This window comes from Piliocolobus tephrosceles, chromosome 11, assembly GCF_002776525.5.
Source record: "Piliocolobus tephrosceles isolate RC106 chromosome 11, ASM277652v3, whole genome shotgun sequence".
In the NCBI taxonomy this organism is placed as follows: domain Eukaryota; kingdom Metazoa; phylum Chordata; class Mammalia; order Primates; family Cercopithecidae; genus Piliocolobus; species Piliocolobus tephrosceles.
In genome coordinates, this window is record NC_045444.1 from 105,465,765 (window position 1) to 105,476,669 (window position 10,905).

General features: G+C 57.0%; 1 protein-coding gene across 1 annotated transcript in view; it reads right to left on the bottom strand.

The window, feature by feature from the left end:
- Window positions 1–4,027: 4,027 nt before the first annotated feature.
- Window positions 4,028–10,905, bottom strand: part of CFAP65 (cilia and flagella associated protein 65) — a 41,230-nt gene continuing 34,352 nt past the window's right edge. Inside the window, exons 28-35 of the mRNA XM_023217440.3 lie at window positions 10,449–10,562; window positions 10,149–10,256; window positions 7,607–7,651; window positions 7,181–7,380; window positions 6,594–6,722; window positions 5,143–5,646; window positions 4,319–4,456; window positions 4,028–4,205 (exon numbers count right to left, since the gene is read on the bottom strand). Of these exons, the coding sequence (XP_023073208.2) occupies window positions 4,121–4,205; window positions 4,319–4,456; window positions 5,143–5,646; window positions 6,594–6,722; window positions 7,181–7,380; window positions 7,607–7,651; window positions 10,149–10,256; window positions 10,449–10,562 (1,323 nt within the window). The 3' untranslated portion in view covers window positions 4,028–4,120. The remainder of the gene's footprint in view (window positions 4,206–4,318; window positions 4,457–5,142; window positions 5,647–6,593; window positions 6,723–7,180; window positions 7,381–7,606; window positions 7,652–10,148; window positions 10,257–10,448; window positions 10,563–10,905) is intronic.

A 10,905-nucleotide genomic window follows, 5' to 3' on the forward strand; every position in this document is an offset into this window, starting at 1 on the left:
GTGGGTCCTGGAGGGGCCTCCCAGCCTTGACTCCTGTGATGCCTCTGGAAGGTTCCTTCCCCTCCCTATCCAGCCTCTGCCTGCCCCCCCCCCCCCCCCCCCCGGTCTAGCCAGAATGAGGGGGCGAGTTGCCACGGTCTCCATGGGGACTAATCTCCAAGAAGGTCAGTGAGGCTCTGGTACTGCCTTGGCCGGATGGGGATTAGCACCTGGGTATGAGTCTCCCCCCTGCCACCCAGTGCCTCCACTCCCGGGTCCCCCCACTCTCACACAGACCCTAGGCGGCCTCTACGCCCAGAAATTCCAAGGCTAGGCCAGAATCATTGGGGCAGGTGGGGGCAGGGCAGCTGCTATAGCTGTTGGCTTGTCCATCTGTGGCCAAGAGGGAAACAGAGAGATGGAGTCAGATCTGTGCCCCTCACTGGCCCCCGGTGTCCAGCCACAGCCTGGGCCTTGCACCTCCCTCACGTTCTGTCCTTTATTGGGAGGAGATGGGCTTCCAAGATAAGGGTATCACTCTGCCCCCACCTCCAAACCTGGCTCCCACCTAGAAACCACCTCTCCATCCTCTGCTGGGGCTAATTCCCACTCCAGTTTGGGGTGGGATGGGGCTGTTTCGCAGCTTCCCCCTTTCTCCATACACACAGCGCCTCCCGCCTCTGGTCCCCTGAGCCCTAACCCCGTCTCCACATCCCCCATCCCTCTCAGTGTACATCTCTTGTTATCTTGAACTGTCTCCATGTGTCTCTCTCTGTTCCTCTTCCCTGGTTTCTCTCTGGACGTCTCTGTCTCTGGTTTCGCTCTCACAGTCTGGGGTCTGCAGCCTCTGTGGCCCCTGGGATCTCCCCTGTGTTCTCGCACCCCTCTGTCCTTCTGCCTATGCTCTTGGTCTCTGTCTCATCCTTCTCCATTTCTCTTCTGCTGTTTCTCAGCTGCTGCACTCCAACTGCTCAGTTCCTTTTCCACTTCCCCCACTACCTGGTCCCTCCCCCACCCAGGGTGCTGACAGGGATGACAGGAAGCAGGCCCCAGCTTTGAGCAGAAGGGGGAGGGGGCCTGCCTCGCACACCAGCTGCTGAGTGCCCCCCTCCCCATGCAGCCCCGCACCTGCAGGCCTGCCCGGCACCGGGAGACTCCGCCCCCGGCCTGGCAGCTGAGGAGGGACCTGGATGAGAGGCCAGCAAATGCAGTCTTAGGGATGGATGAGGGGTGGGGGGCTGGGGAAATTAGGCCCCTGGGTGAAGGGGTAGTAATTCTCAGTCACCAGGAAAGATTCCAGCCCACTGGGTGGCAGCCTCCTTCTCACCACCCTCCCCTCAAGGCCGTGTGTGTGTGTGTGTGTGTGGGAGGGGGTGTGTGTGTGTGTGTGTGTAGGGGTGTGTGTGTGTGTGTTTGGTTGTGTGTGTGTGTGTGTGTAGGGGTGTGTGGGTGTGGGTGTGTGTGTGTGTGTGGGTGTGTGTGTGTGTGTTTGGGAGGGGGTCGTTCCAGGCGGAGACCTCTTTGTTGTGCAGACCCAGGATGTGGAATCCTGGCCCCTGCCATGGTTGGGGAGGGAAGCAGAAGCCCTGAAAGACACAGGGAAGGTGCGCCAGGACCATGCCAGGCCCCTGACAGGCAAATCTTCCAATGCCAGGCAAAGAGCAAAGGGCTGGCCCAGGACAGAGGCGGGTCAGGGGCGCCAGGAGAGGGCTGCACACACCCTAGCCCAGGACCCAAGGACCTTCCCCTGCCCCTGGGGCTGCTCCATGAAGAGCCCTCCTGTAGTCCACCCTCTCCTCAGACCTGCCTGGGATCTGTCCAACACCATCTCGCCCCCTCCCCCTCCTCTCTCTGTGCCACGGTCTCAGGCTTAGCAGATCCTTTGGGGCCTCTGGGTAGGTGGGTGACATAGGGGCACTGGAGCAGGTGGTGGTGGAGGGGACAAGCCAGCACCTCTAGGAACATGCAATTTGGAGGGACTTCTGACCCATCTCCCGGGGCTGCCTCTGCTTGAGCCGAGGGCTGCCTACCTACCCCACCCCAGCTGATGGAAGCCAGGACGTGGGATTCTGAGGTTTGAGGAAGGTGGTGAATGGCTGTGCCTGGGGGCTTGTCCTTTTCAGTCAGTCTGACTGTCACAGACGTGGTTAGACTGAAAGAGGGACCAAGGAGGTGTCAGGGAGTGACATCTTAGGATGTCAGCAGCACCAAAGAGATCCAAGGAGTGGATTTGAGGTTCCATGGCGGCCCTCAGCTTCCCCCGCCCAGATTTTCCACACATCAGCCTTGGCTCCAACTCCGTGAGGGCCTCCATCTTCCCCAGCACGGCCAGGAGCCCAAGAACCCGGACAGGAGGCTGAGGAAGCCCTAGCCCTTGCGGGAGGCCAGACCAACCGTTCACTGAGCAAATGGGAAAACCAAGAGGCCGGGAAATGACTTGCCCAAGGCCACAGAAGTCGCGGGGACAGAGGCGGACTAGAATCCGGGTTTCCACCTCCAGAAGGGTTTCTGTTCTGGGCCACGGCCCCCTTCGCCACCCGCTGGAGCCGGCTCAGCCCGTATTACTACGACGCAGAATGGAGCCTGGCAGCCCAGAAGCTGCGGGCAGGGCAAGGCAGGGCGGGTGGGGCCGGATGGGAGCCGGATCTCCACTTGAGCGGCGCACAGCCTCTCCCACCCGTATGGTGGCGATGGCGGTGGCGGTGGCGGTGGCGGCCGCAGGTGCCTGCGTGGCGATCAGGCCGGGCCCCCGGGCTGGTGCTGAGAGGCCGCCCCTGCCTCACGCGAGCCGAACGAACAAAACGCTCAGGTCCGGTTTGTGCGAGGGGCTCGTCGCGGGGCGGGAGCGGAGGGCCCGGGGCCTGGCGGTCGCCCTCGGAGATCTCCTGGTCCTGGTCTTCCGCGAGCGCAGTGCTGCACAGCGCCCCGCAAGCCTCCGCCCTCACTTGAGCGCATCTGCGGCTGACACGTCGGCTGCCGCGGCGGCCACCGCAGGTGCGCACCTGGCCCGCCCCTCCCTTCCCAGCCATCCTCCGCCCGGCTTTCCTGGCCCCTCCGCCCGGCCCAGCCTAGCTTGGCTTCGTCCCCAGCCCACGCCTTGGAGCTTGTCCCGGAGCCCAGGCTCAGTGTGCTCTTATACTGCCTGTTCAGTCCCCGCCCCCAGACACACACACTCACACCTGTCCAGGCGCCCGTTTGCTCGGGGCAAATATTGACTCATGGAGGCGGAGCCCCCCCGTCCCTCCCCCGCTCCGGCTCTGAGATCGGAGCTTCTCCTAGGCCTTGGTGGCGGGGGCGGAGGGGAGGGTGCTGGGGACCTGGGCGCCTCTGGAACAACACCAGATGTCACTTTTCCATCCACCTGCTTCTGGGAGGGAGGAGCCGAGAAGTAGAGGACAGAAGCTCCCAGGCGGGGGTTAGGAGGAACCGAGAGGTGGGTATCCATCCTCATCTGAGGACTGATTCACAGTGGGAGTCGCTTAGCAGGGTCTGTGGCCCGAAATCCAGTGGTGACCTCGACCCGCCCCAGCCTAATTCCTGGCCCTCCGCGGAGTGCCTCAGTTCTCCTTCCTCCCCAGCCTCTTGGGCTCTCGGAGCTCGGCAAATGCTAAAGGGTTGGCCCTGGGGGTGCCGAGCCTCAGAGCAGGCGCGGCGCGGAAACGTGAGGAGTGGCCGCCCTGCCCCGTGGACACCTGCTTCGCTGGCCAGGCCTGGCACTTAGTTACTTAGACCAGGCTGGTCTCAAACTCCTGGGCTCAAGCCATCCTCCCACTTCTGCCTCCCAAAGTGTTTGCACCAACCTACGCTGGGGCAAAGGCCAGCCAGGCCCCGCCCGGAGCGCCCTCCACTGGCCAGACCCGGTCCAGCGGCCGGCAGCAAGCGGCAAGGTCTCAGTCCAGCTGCAGTGCGGACGGAGAGTGCATCCTCCCGGGCCCTAAGTTCCCGCCGCGCCTCTGCAGTCAGCCCGGGCTGCTCCCTGCCATCCTTCCCTCTCAGAGCGTGCGCGCAAGTTTCCCCCTTGTCGGGGAAATAAAGTCAAGGTAGATATAGAAAAAAGACTAGATGCTTTCACTGGCGGGGCGGCGGAGAGGGGGCCAGGCATGACCTAAGGCGGCATGTCGGAGAGGCTGGGCGCGGGCATCTACAGAAGGTCGGTAGGAAGTGGTATCACCGGGTGGAGTACCTCTGCTTGCTGCGTCGGCAGCAGCGTGTCCGGGGTCAGAATCCTGGAAGACAAAAAGTCCCAAGTAGGGGTGGGGACGAGGCTTAGGGCAGAGCCTGCCTGCCCCCCTAGCCCCTCCGGCGCGGTCTGCACGGCCGCTGGCCCCGGCGCCCCTACCTGGGCACACAGAGCGGTGGCAGGGCGATGACGCGTGGCCGCGAGGTAAGCACCACCTCCCCGCGGCTCGCTTCCACCAGGATGTTCTGGATCATGTTCTCCAGCAGCGCCTCCTGCAGGTTGGTGAAGGCCGGGAGCCTGCGACGGGGCGGGGGCTGGCATGAGCGTGGCCGCAGTGACCGCGCGCCTCCTGGCTCGCCTGTCCGTGCGGTACAGTGTGCCGCGAGCTCTACGGAGATTCCCATTCGACTCCCTTCATCCACTACAGTACGGGCCATCCTTGTTTCAATGTTACAGACGTTCCAAGTGTGGCTAAAAGATTCCAAGTTGCCAAATATGCTGCTGGTTTAAGGGGTGGGATTCAAACCCAAGCGATGTAGTAGGCATCTCAGGGTCAAGTTTGGAGAAAGGTAAGGAAGTGATGAGAGGGCGCAGAAGGGACTGGGTGGGGCCTAGGGAATCCCTACAAGGACATAAATCATCTGTAGGGCAGCCCCAGTGGGAAGTCCCACCTGCAAGACAGGTGGTCCTTTTCTGGCTCTAGGAGCCCATTTACAAGACTTTGCAGACTATAACAATTCTCCTGGTAGTCATGCCTTGGTAAATGTCAACAACCAGTTCTCAGAGAAAAAAGAATGAAGTTCAGTGTTGGTGCCCAGCTGATACTACCGCAGAGGCCTTAAGCTACCAACATGACCTCACTAAGCACTTAGTGTTAGGATGAAATGTGCATACAGGCAGCGGCCCTCCTTGGCATCCCGTTGCCTCCTAGGAGCCTTCTGCACTTCGCCTCCTCCCATCCTCACTGGGGCCTGGCTGCTCACCTTCTGATGGCCTCCTTCTCGTCCTGTTCTTGCTCCTCCTTCACCATGACTTTCAGCTGCTGTTGCCACTGCCATTGAATGGACTCCTGGGACTCAGGCTGTGGTGTGGGCCTGATCCCTGCCCAGCTCACTTTCTCTTCCTTCTCATCCCTCTCCTCCTCCTTCTCTGTCTCTTCCTTGCCCAACTCCTCCTCTTCTGTCTCCTCTTCTTCCTCCTCTTCCTCCTCCAACTGCTCTTCTTCCTCTTCACCCTTCTCCTCCTCCTCCCCCTCTTCTTTCTTCCCCAACCCTGGATGGTGCTCTGGTCTGTCTTCCTTTGGCTGCTTGCCCTTCCCATCCTCCCAGCTGCTGGAGGGTACAGGCAGGACTGGCATTAAGTACAGGCTGTTTTTCTGGTCCTTGAACTTAGTTGACGGCTCATTCCAGAACTGGCAGAAGTACGGCACCTGCTCCACCAGGCTTTGGTCCACAGCCTCATGGAAGTTCTTGTCTTCCAGCAGGCCCCTAGGTGGCAGGGAGAAGGAGAAGTCCCTTGCTGAGGGGCCCTGAAGCCCCTGGGGAGGCCTGGCTTAAGAGCTAGGTGCTAGGTGGGAAAGGGGCTGCTAGGTGGGGAGAGGGGAGCCCTTGGTCAGTTGTTCCTTCTGTCCCTTCTTTCAAGGAAGACATCTTTGAGCCTCATGAACTTTTAGAAGCAATCATGGTATAGTGGAGGCAGGGCAGGTCAGATTCACACACATACTGGGCAGGAACCCTGGGGAGACAGTGAACTGGCTCCAGACTCATCTGCCAACCCTGGAATGGGGCAGAACTCAGGACCCAGACCTGAGAATCCCTCCAGCCAGCTCCATCAGAGCCCTACTGTCCTGAGGTGGGTGGGTCGGGGGGACAGTGGCAGGATTTTGCAAAGAAGTTCTGTTTCTTTTTTTCTTCTCTCTTTCTTTTTTCTGTCTTTCTCTTTCTCTCCTCTCTTTCTCTCTTTCTTTCTCTGTCTCTTTTCTTTCTTTCTCTCTTTCTTTCTTTGTTTTCCTTTTCTTTTCTTTTTTTGAGACAAGGTCTTGCTGTCTCCCAGGCTGGAGTAGAGTGGTGTGATCATGGCTCACTGCAGCCTCAACATCCCAGTTAATTAAGCTAATTAATGGTCTCAAGCTATCCTCACACCTCAGCCTCCCAAGTAGCTGGGACTACAGGCATGCACCACCATGTCCAGCTAATTTTTGTATTTTTTGTAGAGATGGGGTCTTGCTATGTTGCCCAGGCTGGTCTCAAACTCCTGGGCTCAAGCCATCCTCCCACTTCTGCCTCCCAAAGTGTTGGAATTATAGGCAAGAACCTCCGTGCCCCACCAAGTTCTATTTCTCAAGAAAGGAAGAGTGCTGGAATGTAAGGGGCTCTGGCTGAATGAGCTGAAGGGATGAGAAAGTGGCAGTGAGCGCCCAGAGTGTAGCTGGTACCTGATGATGGTGGTGAGAATGTCAACCAGGAGCTGCTTCTTCTGCTTGGAGACAGGGCCCCACTTGTTAGGGGATTTTTCCTTGGAAGTCTCTGACTCTTCCCTGGGGGCCTTCCTCTTTGGCAGTTCCCTGTGGCAGCCATGACATTCTGAGTGGCCTGGGCAAGCCACCATGCTGGGGTTGGGGGCACAAGCTGTGGTGGTAGCTGCCCAGTGATGAGGACACAGATGAGTTTGAGGCACTCCCAGCCTTAACCCAAATGTAGTGCTACTGGGCTCAGAGAACCAAGCTCAAACCCTCAGAGTTAGCACAGGAGCTAGAGAGACTCCCAGTTGGAAAAAGAAGGAACAAAGAGGGGCAGGGGGTGCCTAGGTGTGTTCTCCAAGGGGCTCTGGCTGTTTCGTCCCCCTTTCAAAAGAGCCTAAGTGGTAATGGGGCATCCTGGGCCCAGAGGCACTCAATGAGTCCCACTGCCACTGACCATGCTCCACCCCTCACCATGGGTTGGGTCTGGGCAGCCCCTGCTCTGGAGTGGAAGAGGAGACAGAGAGAGGAGGAAGGTGACTGTTGCCTTTCCATGAGCTTACCGGTGCAAAAAGTGGCACGGAAACTCTGAGAAGTTAGCCAGAAAGTAGTCGGTGGCATGGGCTCGGGCGGTAAGGCCCAGGCAGAGCATGCTTGGAGAGGGTGGCTGGGGGCAGGGCCAGGACATCTCCTCCTTTGGGGTCTGCAGTTTCCAGCTGGCAGGCCTGCTGACAGACTGCTGGTTCTTGATGGGAGGCAGTGTCTTTGGGAAGGGAGGGACATGGATGACAAGGGTTTGGGCACCGTACTCACATCACCAATGGGGTCCTTGACCTAGTTCCCCATCACATAAGCATGTGGCCCCACTCATTGGCACTTTCATCCCTCCTTCCTGGGAGGCTGGTCCAGGGGTCAGAGGTCTCTCTGGGAGAAAGCAAGGACCCTCCCAAGTTGTCCCCAGAAGATGGGCCTGGGGCTCGCTGCCTCACCTTGTACTTCCTCACAGGTTCACAGGCTGTGCAGCATGTTCTCTTCTGTGGAAGAAGAGAGATCCTTGCTTAAGATGCGAGAGGTCCAGCCGGAGGCGGTGCCTCATGCCTATAATTCCAGCACTTTGGAAGGCCAAGGCGGTCGGATCACCTGAGGTCAGAAGTTCCAGACCCGCCTGGCCAATGTGGCGAAAGCCCGTCTCTACTAAAAATACAAAAATTAGCCAGATGCAGTGGCACGTGCCGGTAGTCTCAGCTACTCAGGAGGCTGAGGCTGGAGAATCACTTGAACCTGGGAGGCGGAGGCTGCAGTGAGCCAAGATGGTGCCACTGCACTCCAGCCTGGGTGACACAGCGAGACTCTGTCTCAAAAAAAAAAAAAACAAGATGTGAAAGGCCTAAAGAGACTCCCCTACTTTGATCCTCTCGCTGCCCTCCTGGTCCTGCCCAATTCCCTGTCACATTTTCCTCTAGAACCTTCCCTAGAGAAGTACTGCCTGCAGACCAGGAAATTCCGGTTTCCTGAGTGAGGGAAATGCCATCAAATGTAGGTGGGCAGCTCCAAGAGTGCTTGCCCTGGTGCCCTGGAGCTCTGTGGTTTGGTGAGATGAGAAATCAGTCTCCCTCATTAAGATTTAATTCAGAAATTCCTTCTCTCATGCCCCCAAGGAGAGGGTTTTCTTTTTTGTTTTTTTTTTGTTTTTTTAGACAGGGTCTCACTCTGTCACCCAGGTTGGAGTTCAGTGGCCCCATCATAGCTCACTGCAGCCTCGAACTCCTGCACTCAAGAGATTCTCCCAACTCAGCTTCCCAGGTAGCTGCGACTACAGGTGTGAGCCACCACACCAGCTAATTTTTAAAAATGTATCTCTGTAGATGCAGGGTCTCACTATGTTGTCTAAGGCTGGTCTTGATCTCCTAGGCTCAAGCAATCCTCATGCCTTGGCCACCCAAAGCACTAGGATTACAGGTGTGAGCTACGGCGCCTGGCCTTAGGAAGTAATTCGTATCCACAGTTGGGCCACAGCTTCAGAGGGGAGCAGTGACTCCCTGTGGGTTCAGTGTGGCAGACACCAAGATGCCCGAGGAGCAAGAATACCAGAGGTCATTCTTGAAAGAGGTCATTCAAGAAAGGTTGTGAAATTAGGGGAGGAACCAAGACGAAGTGCTGTCTCGTGTTTACTGTCGGACCCTCCCCCTCCCAAAACACATACTAATAGCTCCCATTCAGTGAGCACTTCCTCGGTGCCAGGCACTGTTCTAGGCACTTTACTGGTATTAACTCATTTAATCCTCACAACAATGTTACAAAGCCGATATCTCACTCACATTAAAAAATATTTTTAGACTTTTATCTTTTTTTTTTTGAGACAGAGTCTCACTCTGTCGCCCAGGCTGGAGTGCAGTGATATGATGTCCGCTCACTGCAACCTCCGCCTCCCGGGTTCAAGCAATTCTTGTGCCTCAGCCTCCCAAACAGCTGGGATTACAGGAAACTGCCACCACTGCCAGCTAATTTTTGTATTTTTAGTAGAGACAGGGTTTCACCATGTTGGTCAGGCTGATCTTGAACTCCTGACCTCAAGTGATCTACCTGCTTTGGCCTCCCAAAGTGCTGGGATTACAGGTGTGAGTCACCACGTCCAGCCTAGGCTTTTATCTTTAACCTTTTTAATATGGAAAATTTCAAATGTATACGAAAGTGGAGGAGATGCTACAAAGAACTCTCCGTTGCCCATTGCCCAGCTTCAACAACTAGCACCTCATAGCCAGTCTGGTCCAAGCTGTGCCCCACCTCTGGATTATATTGAAGCAAATCCCAGATGTACTAGGACCCATCCCTACTTCTTACAGCTGAAGGTACTGAGACGTTACATAGGTTGACTGAGATCACAGAGCTAGAAATCATTAACTCCAGGAATGAAACCTGGGCAATCTGTTTCCAGAGCCTGCCCCTGAAGCCACAGTGTCTTCCATCAGAAGGTGAACTCTAGGCTGGACACAGTGGCTCATGCCTGTAATCAGATCACCTAAGGTCAGGAGTTCGGGACCAGCCTGGCCAACATGGTGAAACCCCATCTCTATTAAAAATAAAAAAATTAGTCGGGTCTAGTGGTGGGCACCTGTAGTCCCAGCTACTCGGGAGGCTGAGAAAGGAAAATTGCTTGAACCTGGGAGGTGGAGGTTGCAGTGAGCCACTGCACTCTAGCCTGGGTGACAGAGTGAGACTCTGTCTCAAAAGAAAAAAAAAAGAAGGTGAGCTCTGCTTGTCTCCCCTGAATCCCCAGTGTGCAGCACACAGTAGCCACTCATTAAATGCTGGCTACACGAGGCAGGGAATGGACAGCCAGCCTTCTCTATCCAGAGAGCCTCTCCGGATGGCTGTGGAGATGCTAAGCTGAGTCTAGTGAATGGAATCTAATCTCTTAGGGAAGGCTGGCTGGTTTGGCCTGGAAGGCCACCTTGGCCCACTACCTGTGTCCCCTCTGGTAAGGCCAGTCAGAAAGATCTGGGTGTTTGAGATCTACTCAGCCCTTCTCACCTTCATTTTCCTGTCGGTGATGGTAAACTCCACTTCCTGCCGCACCTTCTCATCCTTCCACTCCTGCAGCTCCTCGTGATACTGCCTCATGAGCTGCTGTGGGTACAGCTATGACCCAGGACAGAGAGAGAGAAGGCCAAGGTCTGGAGCTTGCCCTGGGCCTTTGCTGTAGGCCCTCTCCCTTCCAAGGGCTGACTTCTGCCTTTTGCTGGGGTCTGGGGATCTCACAGCTCATCTCACCCCACCCCAGCATTGGGAGCCATGTCTCCATCCCACCTTACCCCTGGGGCTGGTTCCTACCTTGCAAACCAGGTCTACACTGTAGAAGCTGGCATGCACAGAGGCCCTCAAGGTCACCACAAATGGGACCGTCTCTTCAGGAGCCACCACCCCTATCATGGGACTCACAGACACCTGTTGATTTGGGGAAGGAGTCTCTGGAGATTCACAGGGTTCGAATTGGATAGGATGGCATGGAATAGGATGGGATGAGATGGGACAGGGTAAGATGAGATGGGACAAGATGGGATGGGATGGGACAAGATGGAATGGGATGGGATGGAATGGGGTGGGATGGGATGGGGTGGGATGGGATGAGATGGAGTTGGGTGGGATGGAGTGGGATGGGATGGGGTGGGATGGGATGGGATGGAATGAGGTGAGATGTAGTAGGATGGAGTGGGGTGGGATGGGTTGGGATGGGATGGGCTGGTGTGGTGTGGGATGAGGTGGGATGGAGTGGGGTGGGGTGGGATGG